We start from the raw sequence: 15,664 nt of genomic DNA on the forward strand, positions 1-15,664 counted from the left end.
TTTCTTGCAATATATCTATCCCGATAAGTCCATCAAAATATGGATGAAAATCAAATAAAAGAAATGAGTATTCTGACACATCGGAGAATTCACTAAACAATGGAATCATAGTCTTGTTATATAATTGGAATTGATTTAGTACTGTCTTAATGACTATTGGTGTATGTAATTTAATTTGATTTTCTTTTTCAATATAATTAGGGTTAATAAAAGAAAAGGTAGCACCAGTATCTATAAGGAACTTGAGAGTTTTATCGAAAATCTTGTTTACCATAATATATGGTAGTTTTGACTTGTCTTTATTTATCAGGTATCCGGTCTGTTGTCTGAGGCTTCTTGTGGAAAATTTGCCGCCTCATTAAAATTGTGCATTTGTGCGTGTTGATTAGCATTACTATTCGAATTTCTGGACTGATAGTTGGTGGTTTGTCTATTGGATTGTTTCTGTTGATTGTTATTGTTATAGTTATTATCTTTTGGCATAATTGCTAACATATTATTTCTTTTGTAATTATTATCAATATTGTCAAATCGTTTCGATAACGCTTATAGTTACGTCTGTCATCATTTCCTCTATTACCGTTTCTATCGTTAGAACCGTCTCTACTACGTTTATGGCTACGTCTGTCATCATTTCCTCTATTATATTCTATACTTCTATTATAATATTGTTGAGATCCATATTCCTGTTTTTGATCCGGTTTTTTTATATTCTTTTGAGCGAAAAAAGTTTCTCTTTCTTTCAACGCCCATTCGAAGGCCTCTCGGAGATTGGTCGGTTTCATGGATCTTATTGTAGCTCCTAATGGGCCTCTAATGCCTGTTAAAAATGAGTTGAGACATATGTCAGCAAACAATGTTTTTTTTGTCTTAACCACAATCTGCTCCGATTTTGTGGTTTCCGCTATTCTAAATAATGCTAATTTAATTTCACAGACTTTGTTATATAGTTGACGTAAGGAAAGACCCTCCTGCACAGTATTGTGGAGCTCGAACATAAGAGTGGGTTCATCTCTCTTGTCCGCGCAATGCAAGATGAGGGCGTCTTTAATTTCTTCCCAATCAAGACTGGCTCCTGCTTCGATGATGCCTTCGCTAGCCTTTCCTTCGATTTTATTTCGAATCGATCTTAGAAGCAGCTGACCATATGGCGTTTTACTAGTGCCGCTAATCAGTGCTAGAATTTCCTCCACATTGGTTATAAATTCATGTAAAGTTTTTGGATTACCGTCGTATACAGGTAAAAAACGAATTGCGTCTGGTATTTTCAGTGTTGATAGGATATCAAGTGGATTAGCATTTTGCTCTCCTTGATTCGAAGGGACGTATTCTGATGAAGAAGTAGTGGATGATTGATCGTTTTGTCTTGTTACAATGGCCTCTGTATTCTCGGATACGATGGTGTTGATTCCAGTTTGACTCCTGGTATTTGGAGTATGGTTTTTTGCTCCTCTCATGGTAGCTCCTATCTGTTAATATAAAATATGTATTTCATTTTTCAGTTTTTCGTGTAACAAACCAAATGCGTATATTAATATATTGTTGCATTTGGTACTTAGGTTGCACCTAAATATATACTAATATCATTCGAACATGTATCAACTGCACGTTAAAAGGTTTGAAAACGTATATTTGCCCCTAGTCTGTGAGTCGCACTGAAACACAGAACTAACTGCAACTATCTCAAACATCCTCACGACACGTTTGATTGGCTTGAGCACATATTGTTGCTCTTAGTCTGTGAGTCGCACTGAAACACGGAACTAACTGCAACTGTCTCAAACATCTTCCACGACACGTTCGATCGGTTTGAGCACATATTGTTGCTCTTAGTCTGTGAGTCGCACTGAAACACAGAACTAATTGCAACTGTCTCAAACATCTTTGACGACACGTTCGATCGGTTTGAGCACATATTGTTGTTTTGCGCGTCTCTATGCATTGATTTTTGTTGTATACATACGTATACACACAACTGTACTCAGGCAAAAAAAAAAAATAAATGTTTCGACGACTCCCCGTACTGAATCGAACGATCCCGTTATCTGTGTGTGCTTCACGCATTGTTCCAACATATTCGTACAAAAACACAGAATAACGGAATTACAATAAGCATATCATTTACTCCGCTTCATAGATATATACACACATACATACATGTATGTTCTTCCTTCCATTTATTTTATTAAATTTCACCATTATGCTGTGTGTTTTTACTCGGAATTAATAAATCAAATACATACATGCATACATACATTTTATAATGTTGTGTCCGGCTTAATATGGAATAATAGGTAAGAGTACGGCTGCGCCAGTTACCAATATGTTGATAACAATATTGGTGTAGATATCTCCTAGGGTTAGTTATTCAATAAATACACTTTTATTATTTATTCTTGTTTTCATTTATTTTTGTATCGTCTGTTCAGTAACGATGTTCACACTCGACTGACTCGGCCGAGCAGAATCGCCACTTCGCGATTCTGTCTTCTCTTGTCTGTTTATAACGGTAGTTCCCGATTGTGTCCAGTTGGATCGTGCCTCTTCGAGTTCGTCGCAGACTCTCCATCTCTACGAATAGGGTAGAGAGGGTAACTCAAGCGATTGCTGCTTACTCATCTCCTCGAGGACGGCGTTACGCGTTGCCAGCGAAAACACCATCTCCTCGTACCTATTCAGGCTACGCATCATTGCGCTAGCCTGCACGGCGTTCAACTTTGCCGACACAACATTCGTCACGAACTCCCCCCTCAAGTGAGGAAAGCGTCTCCTCCAAGTCCGGTTCCATAAAACCCATCTTACCGCGCTTAGCAGCGACCTTCGCCTGCGAGGCTGACCTCGGCGGCGCCTTAGTTCGCTTGCCTTTAGAGCGACCTCTATTGGCACTGCTTGCCCGACTGCCCGCGCTTATTTCGCTGTCTGACAGCTCCATATTGGCACCCTCTGGAGTGGGCGCCGATGCCATCTACCTGACTTTCTCTGACTTTTAATTAGTTTGTACGCTTACCAATAGTCAATACTTGATCCAGCCAGCGAGGGGGAAAACTCTGAAAATATCCCGGACACACAAGTTTGTACACTGTCCAATGGCCGATAGTCGACCCAGTCAACGAGGTGGCAGAATCCGAAATTATCCCGGACACATACAAGTTTGGACACTGACCAATGGCCGATAAATCGACCCAGTCAACGAGGTGGCAGAATCCGATAATATCCTGGACACACACCACCAGCTCACCAGCTCACTAGTTCACTAGTTCACTAGTTGACTCCGCACAGCCCTTCTCTTTCTACCACGTGGAAAATTTCCAAACGAAAAACTTGATTTTCTCGAAAAATATGCAACGCACAAACACGAAAAACGCACCAAATTGTTCCCAAATGAGAACCCTTTCAGGCAATTCACTTTTAAGGTCCTTATTCCGTCTACTTTTCACGTAACCGATTATTTTATATAACATTAAAATGCACCAGCTATCCTGAGGGAAACTTCGGAAGGAACCAGCTACTAGATGGTTCGATTGGTCTTTCGCCCCTATACTCAATTCTGACAATCGATTTGCACGTCAGAACTGTTTCGGTCTTCCATCAGGGTTTCCCCTGACTTCAACCTGATCAAGTATAGTTCACCATCTTTCGGGTCACAGCATATATGCTCAAGGTACGTTCCAGTTAGAGGCATAAATAATATAAATATCATTATACATAACTATATAGAACGCCCCGGGATTGTGTTAATTAGCTATAAATAGTTAAAAAACTAATCCCATTATTAGTCAAGTTAATTACGCTATTAGGTTTATATCCCAATAACTTGCACATATGTTAGACTCCTTGGTCCGTGTTTCAAGACGGGTCCCGAAGGTATCCTGAATCTTTCGCATTGTTAATCATACAAGTGCTTATAATAAACACAAAAATCAATGATAATTATGCCATTATATAATTCCGAAAAATTAACGCACTGTATTCATATAAATCTATCAACACTTTATCAAATTAATGACATTTAATCTGTGTTAAAACGCAAGCATTTTAATTGGAATAAACTATAAGCCATATTTTATGATAAATTTTGTATGTTAATAGATTACAATGTCCTTATATGGAAAAAATGCACACTATTATCATAATATTGTTTAAATATTACAATTTTAATGATGAATTTTCCATAATGGATATTCAGGTTCATCGGGCTTAACCTCTAAGCAGTTTCACGTACTGTTTAACTCTCTATTCAGAGTTCTTTTCAACTTTCCCTCACGGTACTTGTTTACTATCGGTCTCATGGTTATATTTAGTTTTAGATGGAGTTTACCACCCACTTAGTGCTGCACTATCAAGCAACACGACTCTTTGGAAACATCATCTAGTAATCATTAACGTTATACGGGCCTGGCACCCTCTATGGGTAAATGGCCTCATTTAAGAAGGACTTAAATCGTTAATTTCTCATACTAGAATATTGACGCTCCATACACTGCATCTCACATTTGCCATATAGACAAAGTGACTTAGTGCTGAACTGATTTCTTTTCGCTCGCCGCTACTAAGAAAATCCTTGTTAGTTTCTTTTCCTCCCCTAATTAATATGCTTAAATTCAGGGGGTAGTCCCATATGAGTTGAGGTTGTATATAACTTTTAATTAATTAATTCTTTATATATAATGAGAAAACATTTTATAAATTCGATAATTATATAACGAACCAACGAAGAGCAATAACATTTCCAATAGCTTTCGATTTTCTAATCATTAATAAGAGACAATTCTAGATGAAAAATATTTCAAAATTTTTTATGCTAGACATTTCTCAGTATCATTTGATTGAAAACGAAAATATTTTTCTTCGTTTATCACATTTCAAATAATCCAGTTGTGAGTTAATGTTTTTCATATATTTTTTAATATTATGAATAATAAATAATTATCCAATAATATACCATGTGCTTATAAATTTTATTTAAAAATTTTATAAACAACTTAATTAGCATAGTCTTACAACCCTCAACCATATGTAGTCCAAGCAGCACTATAAAATTAATTAAAGTACATAACAGCATGGACTGCGATATGCGTTCAAAATGTCGATGTTCATGTGTCCTGCAGTTCACACGATGACGCACAGTTTGCTGCGTTCTTCATCGACCCATGAGCCGAGTGATCCACCGCTTAGAGTTATATAATATTTGTTTTTTTAATTTCGTCAAGTGTGTTTTTATTGAAAGAAATTAAAAATACACCATTTTACTGGCATATATCAATTCCTTCAATAAATGTATTTTTATACCTAAAATAAATGTTGCGAAATGTCTTAGTTTCATATAAACAATATAATACCAATTTTTTTATTTGGACGTTTTATTTCTATTTAAGTTTGATATATATTGCATTTTTATATAAAACATTAACCTGATTATTAACCGGGTACAACATTATATATTTTAGGTTGTTGCATTAACCAATGTATGCCCATAACTGAGATGAACAATACATATGCGCAACGCGTGTATATTATGGTCCATATACACACAAAGTAATTATATTATATTCTATTATATATTTTATATTTAACATATCGTATATATATCTTTATCTATCTGTATCTCTAATCGATTGGCTAGATCGATTTTTATTTTATGGACATCAGAGCCTCACCATGACTCGTAATTGATATCTCATAATAATTACTCGGCACTGGACACCATTTGCTCGAGCTATTTAAGTCCATAGGACTATACTTTTTTTCTTTCATTAAAACGCTTTATATTAGATAAGATATTTTGATATATTTTTTGATATATTTATATATATATATATATATATATTATATAATATATTTTTTGGCAAATTTAATTTTTTTTTGTATTATTAAATAATACAAAATTTTGTGTTAACGGTAAAGATATTATACAATAATGATCCTTCCGCAGGTTCACCTACGGAAACCTTGTTACGACTTTTACTTCCTCTAAATAATCAAGTTCGGTCAACTTTTGCGAAACAACCGTAACACGCAAGGCGTCACAGTGATCACGTCCGGAGACCTCACTAAATAATTCAATCGGTAGTAGCGACGGGCGGTGTGTACAAAGGGCAGGGACGTAATCAATGCGAGTTAATGACTCACACTTACTGGGAATTCCAAGTTCATGTGAACAGTTTCAGTTCACAATCCCAAGCATGAAAGTGGTTCAGCGGTTTACCCGGACCTCTCGGTCTAGGAAATACACGTTGATACTTTCATTGTAGCGCGCGTGCAGCCCAGGACATCTAAGGGCATCACAGACCTGTTATTGCTCAATCTCATTATTGCTAGACGCAATTTGTCCATTTAAGAAGCTAGTGTCCTTATAATGGGACAAACCAACAGGTACGGCTCCACTTATATAAACACATTCAAACACAATAAACATTTTACTGCCACCATGAATGAAGGCTATATAAGCTTCAACACCATAATCCTGAAGATATCTATTTAATATATTTGAGTCTCGTTCGTTATCGGAATTAACCAGACAAATCACTCCACGAACTAAGAACGGCCATGCACCACCACCCATAGATTCGAGAAAGAGCTATCAATCTGTCTTACACACTTATGTTCGGACCTGGTAAGTTTTCCCGTGTTGAGTCAAATTAAGCCGCAGGCTCCACTCCTGGTGGTGCCCTTCCGTCAATTCCTTTAAGTTTCAGCTTTGCAACCATACTTCCCCCGGAGCCCAAAAGCTTTGGTTTCCCGGGAAGCGACTGAGAGAGCCATAAAAGTAGCTACACCCAATTGCTAGCTGGCATCGTTTATGGTTAGAACTAGGGCGGTATCTGATCGCCTTCGAACCTCTAACTTTCGTTCTTGATTAATGAAAACATCTTTGGCAAATGCTTTCGCTTAAGTTAGTCTTACGACGGTCCAAGAATTTCACCTCTCGCGTCGTAATACTAATGCCCCCAAACTGCTTCTATTAATCATTACCTCTTGATCTGAAAACCAATGAAAGCAGAACAGAGGTCTTATTTCATTATCCCATGCACAGAATATTCAGGCATTTGAAGCCTGCTTTAAGCACTCTAATTTGTTCAAAGTAATTGTACCGGCCCACAATAACACTCGTTTAAGAGCACTAATGCAGGTTTTTAAATAGGAGGAACATATGAAAAAATACAAGTATTTAAACATATATAAGAACTCCACCGGTAATACGCTTACATACATAAAGGTATAGTACTAACCACAATTGTAAGTTGTACTACCCGTATGAAGCACAAGTTCAACTACGAACGTTTTAACCGCAACAACTTTAATATACGCTATTGGAGCTGGAATTACCGCGGCTGCTGGCACCAGACTTGCCCTCCAATTGGTCCTTGTTAAAGGATTTAAAGTGTACTCATTCCAATTACAGGGCCTCGGATATGAGTCCTGTATTGTTATTTTTCGTCACTACCTCCCCGAGCTGGGAGTGGGTAATTTACGCGCCTGCTGCCTTCCTTAGATGTGGTAGCCGTTTCTCAGGCTCCCTCTCCGGAATCGAACCCTGATTCCCCGTTACCCGTTGCAACCATGGTAGTCCTAGATACTACCATCAAAAGTTGATAGGGCAGACATTTGAAAGATCTGTCGTCGGTACAAGACCATACGATCTGCATGTTATCTAGAGTTCAACCAGTATAACGATCTTGCGATCGCTTGGTTTTAGCCTAATAAAAGCACATGTCCCATAAGGTTCATGTTTTAATTGCATGTATTAGCTCTAGAATTACCACAGTTATCCAAGTAACTGTTAACGATCTAAGGAACCATAACTGATATAATGAGCCTTTTGCGGTTTCACTTTTAATTCGTGTGTACTTAGACATGCATGGCTTAATCTTTGAGACAAGCATATAACTACTGGCAGGATCAACCAGAATAATGTTTTTAATTCATATTACTTTCATATTTTTAAAAATAGAAATTAGCAATACAAGTTTATTATAGAGTATTTTTCTTTAAATTGCATTTAGGAGGGAGGAAAATAATCTTGATACGAATATGGCTATTTTTGTTTAGCTTCATAATCGTTTTAAAATTCTTTATATTTGTTACACGCCACGTTTGCCAGTAACTAGAATTTTTTCATATATAATTCTATAATATAATTTATATTTACATATTTCATTTTAAAATATCATTTTATTTCGCCATACATATATATTTCACACATGTACCAATTTTTGTTTAACCAATATAAATATTGAGTTAAATCATTTGTATTTTGATGATAAATTTAAAATCTATCATTTTCATATAACTCTCTGGTAATATATCAAATAAAACCGAGCGCATATGAAAATATTTACATTTGCGTATATATATATATACCATATATATAGCAACAGTACTAATTATTATAATAGCCGCATCTATTATTAAATTAGCCTGCATCTATAATGAGATTAACGATAAAAGTCGGAAAACAATTGTTGCCATATAATAATATATACAACCTTGGCTTTCGTTTTCAACATTATTATCTAAAAAGTGATGACACTTAATATTAACCGTATCAAGCCAAGTCTCGTATTCGCAAGAATCAAGATACAAAACATACGGAAAATATTTAATTTTGCTATTAAATTGACAAAAGTATATGAATATCATAAATTTTGTTCAACTATAGATGGACAACCACTGACCATCCTATATGTGTTTTTGGACACGCTGTCTTGAAATCGGGTATTTTCAATTCTATTTGCCACCCAGCATATGGGATATCTCAACTAATATTGATCAATATCAATATTTTTCATATTTTCCATACATTTCATATATAATATATCAATAATATTGATATATAATAACATTTTCATATATATGAATGTTATTTATTATAGGTATTAACAATATAATATTAATATTATATGTTCTGAGAAATACCCATATATTTGGTTGCCAGCCAACAGGCACTACCCTATATATGTTTTTGGGCACGCCGTCTTTAAACTGCATGTTTACAGTACTAAAAATCTCCCTTCATATGAATTTCCTCCATATACTTGAGGAAATTGAAGGAATATTTTATATTTTCCATACATTTCATATATAATATTGATATATTAAAACATTTTCATATATATGAATGTTCTTTATTATAGGTATTCACAATATAATATAAATATCATATGTTCTGAGAAATACCCATATATTTGGTTGCCAGCCAACAGGCACTACCCTATATATGTTTTTGGGCACGCCGTCTTTAAACTGCATGTTTACAGTACTAAAACCCTCCGTTCATATGAATTTCCTCCATATACTTGAGGAAATTGAAGGAATATTTTATATTTTCCATACAATTAATATATCAATAATATTGATATATTATAACATTTTCATATATATGAATGTTATTTATTATAGGTATTCACAAAATCATATTAATATCATATGTTCTGAGAACTACCCATATATTTGGTTGCCAGCCAATAGTCACTTCCCCATATGTGTTTTTGGACACACCGTCTTTAAACTGCATGTTTACAGTACTAAAACCCTCCGTTCATATGAATTTCCTCCATATACTTGAGGAAATTGAAGGAATATTTTATATTTTCCATACAATTAATATATCAATAATATTGATATATTATAACATTTTCATATATATGAATGTTATTTATTATAGGTATTCACAAAATCATATTAATATCATATGTTCTGAGAACTACCCATATATTTGGTTGCCAGCCAATAGTCACTTCCCCATATGTGTTTTTGGACACACCGTCTTTAAACTGCATGTTTACAGTACTAAAACCCTCCGTTCATATGAATTTCCTCCATATACTTGAGGAAATTGAAGGAATATTTTATATTTTCCATACAATTAATATATCAATAATATTGATATATTATAACATTTTCATATATATGAATGTTATTTATTATAGGTATTCACAAAATCATATTAATATCATATGTTCTGAGAACTACCCATATATTTGGTTGCCAGCCAATAGTCACTTCCCCATATGTGTTTTTGGACACACCGTCTTTAAACTGCATGTTTACAGTACTAAAACCCTCCGTTCATATGAATTTCCTCCATATACTTGAGGAAATTGAAGGAATATTTTATATTTTCCATACAATTAATATATCAATAATATTGATATATTATAACATTTTCATATATATGAATGTTATTTATTATAGGTATTCACAAAATCATATTAATATCATATGTTCTGAGAACTACCCATATATTTGGTTGCCAGCCAATAGTCACTTCCCCATATGTGTTTTTGGACACGCCGTCTTTAAACTGCATGTTTACAGTACTAAGACTAATACTATAAGCAATCCATTGTATGGATATCCTCAATTTACCATATATAATATAGATATATTGTTAGCAGTATATTGGAAGCTGTATAGATCAAGTGGATTTAAGATGTGACTATTTAATAATTTAATAATAATAACACTTATGTTCCATTCCGATGTTCCAATAATGTAGAATAAGTAGTAAGGACTATGTGAAGATCAGAATAGGGTAACACTTGAATTGAGAGAGACAATTGGAAGCAGACGTGAAAAAGCTAAGCTGAACAGAAATTAAATAAAATAAAAACTCAAGAATTGAAATAAATAATATAAACCTGCGTCAACAACTTCAGAAGTGGGATAGTCCCATTAATACATTCGCCTACATAGCCATACCTGAGAGCACACATTTTTTTCCGCTTTTATAATTACGACGCCATTCTGAAATGGACAAGACATTGGAAGAAGAAGAAGCACTGCTTGACGCCGCCATAAGGGTTGCTGAGAAGAAGAAAATATTGGCCGGATTGATGAAAAACGTCGACAAAACGACAGATGACCTCCAAATGGTGATGCACCTCGTGAGCCCGTTTTCTGCCACTGAAAATGAGGAAGCCCTTAAGTGGATTTTGAATTTTGAGAGAGTCTGCAGAGATATCAACACATGTACAAATTTTCAACTGCGCTGCGTACGAATGTTGATGAAATCGGGTACAGATGCCGACTTGTTTGTGAGTGTTGATCGATCGAACACTTACGACGAATTTAAGACAAATTTCATAAAAACATTCGGTCGTGGAAGCTCAACTGCTGATATTGTATTGCTGCTTAAGGAAACCATGTTCAACCCCGCGAAGAACACCGTTATGGGATACATACTTCTGATGGAGGAAATTGCTATGCGTGCAAATATTGACGAAAAATTGACAGTGCAGTTCGTCATTGATGGTTTTCGCGATCGTTCAGCCAATATCGCTATATTGTACACAGCAACAACAATCGCACAATTGAAGGAATTGGCTTGGAAGTATGGCAATCTAAGGAAGAAGTCACACAATTTTCCTCAGCGCATGGAAAATACTGGAGGAGATCGGAAAACAGTCCGGTGCTACAATTGCTCTGCTTATGGGCACTACGCTTCGTCGTGCACTGCGCCGAAACGCGAGAAGGGATCTTGTTTCCGTTGTGGATCCCTCCAACATATGCTAAAGGATTGTCAGCAGAAGCCAGCAAGTGATCCGAGAGTGGTGGGAGCAGCCAACAACCAGCCGATACGAGATGACGAAGAGGAGCCTAATATGTTTATTCCGATTTTTAACCAGGTAGGAGTATATTTTTACACTGATTGCCAACATAAGCCTAACGTAACTCTTCTGTCTGCCATGTTCGATACGGGAAGCGCCATTAATTTAATTCAGCACTCTGCGATTCCTTATAAAAACTTTAGCGATATACTGGTCCCGACGAATTACTATGGAGTTAATGGATTTAAAATTAAAACATTCGGAAAAATTTTTGTCAGGCTCGTTTTTCAAAACATAGAAGAAGAAATTTCATTTTTTGTTGTACCCAATAATTATGTTTCAACTAATGTTCTGTTAGGCCGTAAGTTTTTTGAGAAATTTGGAATAAAATTGATTTCTAAGGATAAGGTAAAAGAAATTGTAGAAGTGAAATTTATTAAGGATAGGGAACCATTGAAAATAGTGAGTATTGAACCAATAAATAGACTTCAGAATAGTGAAACATATAGAGACAGTGACCATTTAGAAAGCAGTAGAGATTTTGAAGAGTTGTGTATAGAAAATGAAATTGTTAGTGACGACAGCATTCCGTATATATATAGTATTGATGTATTTCAGGATGATGAAAGTTTTGACATTGACCCGAAGTTAAGTGATGAAGATCGAAGCGAACTCAGTGAAATAATAAGATTGAATTACTTATGTTTATCTAACATCCCAGCGATCCAACATAGTTATGAAATGAGGCTAAGACTTAAGTCTGAAGACCCGGTACGCACTGTACCAAGAAGACTTTCGTATCAGGAAAAGAAAGAAGTAGATTCAAATTGATGAGTTATTGAAAAAAGGATTCATAAGAGAAAGCAATTCACCCTATAGTACCGCTATCGTTCTTGTTAAGAAAAAATCTGGAGAAAAGCGTATGTGTGTAGATTATAGACAACTTAATAAGATAACCGTTCGAGACGGATACCCCCTTCCCCTCATAGATGACTGCTTAGAGAGATTAGAAGGAAATAAGTATTTTACATTGTTAGATTTGAAAAATGGATACCATCAAGTGAAAGTAGCAGAAAGTTCCGTGCAGTATACAGCATTTGTAACACCTTCCGGTCAATATGAATATACAAGAATGCCTTTCGGACTCATGAATGCACCCGCAGTATTTATGAGATTTATTAACTTTATTCTTCAACCTTTGATTCGCGAAGGAAATGTAGTAGTTTATATAGACGATATTGCTATAGGCTCGAAAACATTGAACGAACATTTTAAGATTGTAGGAAGAGTATTACGAATTTTAGCAGAGTACCGATTGGAAATTAAAATAAATAAGTGCCAGTTCGCTTACAAAAGCATTGAATTTTTAGGGTATACACTGAGTGAAAAAGGAATAAGTCCGAATTATGAGCACACATCAACTATTAAACATCTTCCGATACCAAAAGATCGCCATGGAATGCAGAAATTTTTAGGACTATTTTCTTACTTTAGGAGGTTTATTCCGGCATACTCAAAAATAGCAAAGCCATTGCAAGAGCTCACAAAAGCAGGTGTTAAGTATGAACTTAGTCAGGATTGTATAAAAACTTTTGAATATCTTCGTGACAAATTAATTTCATCTCCCATATTATCCTTGTACAACCCAAATCGAGAGACTGAATTGCATTGCGACGCAAGTAGCGAGGGATTTGGAGGAATTTTGTTGCAAAAGCAGATGATAAAAAGTTTCACCCAATAGCCTATTTTTCACAAAGAGCAACAAAACTAGAAGCTAGATATGAAAGCTTTAAATTGGAAAACATTAGCTGTAGTTTATTCATTACGAAAATTCAGAATATATTTAGAAGGAATTCCGTTTAACATAGTAACAGATTGTAATGCAGTAGTTTTGTGCCTAGGGAAAGGACGCCTTAACTCGAGCATTGCCAGATGGGCTTTAGAATTGGCTAATTACAATTATACCCTTAAGCATCGTAGTGGAAAATATATGACTCATGTTGATTCATTTCAGCCTTAAATGAGAGTTTTGAATATGAACCAGTAGTGAATATCCAAAATAGTGACAACAAAGATCAAATAGTTTCAGTAATTGACAGTGACGACATCAACCTTCAGCTTCAGATAACGCAAAATAGAGATAGTATTATAGTGAAATTGAAAGAACAATTAGAACAAGGAAGTGTGAAGAACTTTATATTAAGCGATGGAATTGTTTATAGATTAGGTGAGAATGATATTGAATTGCTATATGTACCAGCTGAAATGGAATCCCATATAATTAGGAGGGTTCATGAAAATTTATGTCATTTAGGTTCCGAGAAGTGCTTAAAAGAAATAATGAGACACTATTGGTTTCCAAACATGAAAGCTAAAATATATGCATTTATTGGAAATTGCTTAAAGTGTATCATGTTTACGGTACCCACACATGCGAATAATCGAACACTTCATAATATACCTAAGCGACCAATTCCGTTTGATACATTACACATAGACCATTTGGACCTTTACCTTCAGTTATATCGAAAAAGAAACATTTGCTAGTAATTATTGATGGATTTACCAAATTTGTTAAGTTGTATCCAGTGAATTCAACGAGTACAAAAGAAGTCAACATGTGTTTTTCGAAATATTTTCAATACCATAGTCGACCACGTAGAGTTGTAAGTGATAGAGGTACATGTTTTACGTCATTAGAATTTGCCAAATTTTATTAGAAAATAATATCGAACACGTTAAGGTAGCAACTGCGTCACCTCAAGCGAACGGACAGGTGGAGAGAGTAAATAGGACAATAAAAGCGATGCTGGCCAAGATAACTGAACCAATTAAGCATGAAGACTGGAGCAAACTTTTAGATAGGGCCGAATATGCCATTAATAATGCAATGCATTCAACTACAAGGGAATTACCCTCAGTATTATTATTTGGAGTTCAGCAGAGAGGTTGCAATATTGACGCATTATCAGAATACTTAGATGATAGAAATGATATACCACAGAGTGATTTAGAAAATGTGCGTAAGAATCTTCAGATAAAATAGAACAGTGCCAGAAAAGGAGCAAAGAATATTTTCAGAAAAATCATAAAGACCATATAGAATTTGAGGAAGGCGATTTTGTTGTAATGCGAAACATTGACACCACAATTGGTACAAACAAAAAGTTTGTACCAAAGTACGAAGGACCATATATCGTTAAAAAGATATTGCCAAACGATAGATATGTCATAAGTAGTATTGAAAATTGTCAAATTAGTCAAATTCCCTATGAAGGAATTGTAGAAGCATGTCGGATACGAAAATGGGCAGATTGGCGTAATCAGTGTGAAATTAACTCCTAATATATGCTAAATTAATTTAATTATATATCATAACTAGACAAAATTATTACTAACTAAAACATATAATATTAAGAAAAACTTTTATAATAGTAGAAACCCACGATCGAGGACGATCTAATTGTCAGGATGGCCGAGCTGTTAGCAGTATATTGGAAGCTGTATAGATCAAGTGGATATAAGATGTGACTATTTAATAATTTAATAATAATAACACTTATGTTCCATTCCGATGTTCCAATAATGTAGAATAAGTAGTAAGGACTATGTGAAGATCAGAATAGGGTAACACTTGAATTGAGAGAGACAATTGGAAGCAGACGTGAAAAAGCTAAGCTGAACAGAAATTAAATAAAATAAAAACTCAAGAATTGAAATAAATAATATAAACCTGCGTCAACAATATATATATTTCTCAATCAATAATATCAATAATATTGATATATTATAACGTTTTCATATATATGAATGTTATTTATTATAGGTATTCACAAAATCATATTAATATCATATGTTCCGAGAAACACCCATATATTTGGTTGCCAGCCAATTGTCACTTCCCCATATGTGTTTTTGGACACGCCGTCTTTAAACTGCATGTTTACAGTACTAAGACTAATACTATAAGCAATCCATTGTATGGATATCCTCAATTTACCATATATAATATAGATATATTTTTCAATATCCATATAAATTAAATATTGTTATATTATTTCTTAAATTCCATTTCATTTCGTTTCATTTCATTTCATATGAATTTTCTCAATTTA

At 34.7% G+C, this 15,664-nt stretch overlaps 1 protein-coding gene and 2 non-coding genes across 3 annotated transcripts; 1 reads left to right on the plus strand and 2 right to left on the minus strand.

Moving 5' to 3' along the window:
• Positions 1-5,000: 5,000 nt before the first annotated feature.
• LOC128266058 (5.8S ribosomal RNA) lies at positions 5,001-5,179 on the minus strand. The gene has a single exon (XR_008269013.1). It is a non-coding gene; the product is annotated as a 5.8S ribosomal RNA (ribosomal RNA).
• Positions 5,180-5,915: 736 nt separating this feature from the next.
• On the minus strand, positions 5,916-7,910 carry LOC128266059 (small subunit ribosomal RNA). Its single transcript, XR_008269014.1, has one exon. It is a non-coding gene; the product is annotated as a small subunit ribosomal RNA (ribosomal RNA).
• A 2,528-nt stretch (positions 7,911-10,438) lies between these two features.
• On the plus strand, positions 10,439-11,818 carry LOC128266055 (uncharacterized). The gene is made up of 2 exons (XM_053002327.1): positions 10,439-11,627; positions 11,705-11,818. Exons 1-2 carry the CDS (start codon positions 10,752-10,754, stop codon positions 11,711-11,713), a joined length of 885 nt encoding a protein of 294 aa, XP_052858287.1. The 5' UTR covers positions 10,439-10,751; the 3' UTR covers positions 11,714-11,818.
• Positions 11,819-15,664: the final 3,846 nt, after the last annotated feature.

Source organism: Drosophila gunungcola, unplaced genomic scaffold (assembly GCF_025200985.1).
Source record: "Drosophila gunungcola strain Sukarami unplaced genomic scaffold, Dgunungcola_SK_2 000251F, whole genome shotgun sequence".
NCBI lineage: Eukaryota > Metazoa > Arthropoda > Insecta > Diptera > Drosophilidae > Drosophila > Drosophila gunungcola.

Excerpts from the sequence above, each read along its gene's own strand:
- LOC128266055 (XM_053002327.1), top strand. The coding sequence starts at position 10,752 with ATGGACAAGACATTGGAAGAAGAAGAAGCACTGCTTGACGCCGCCATA.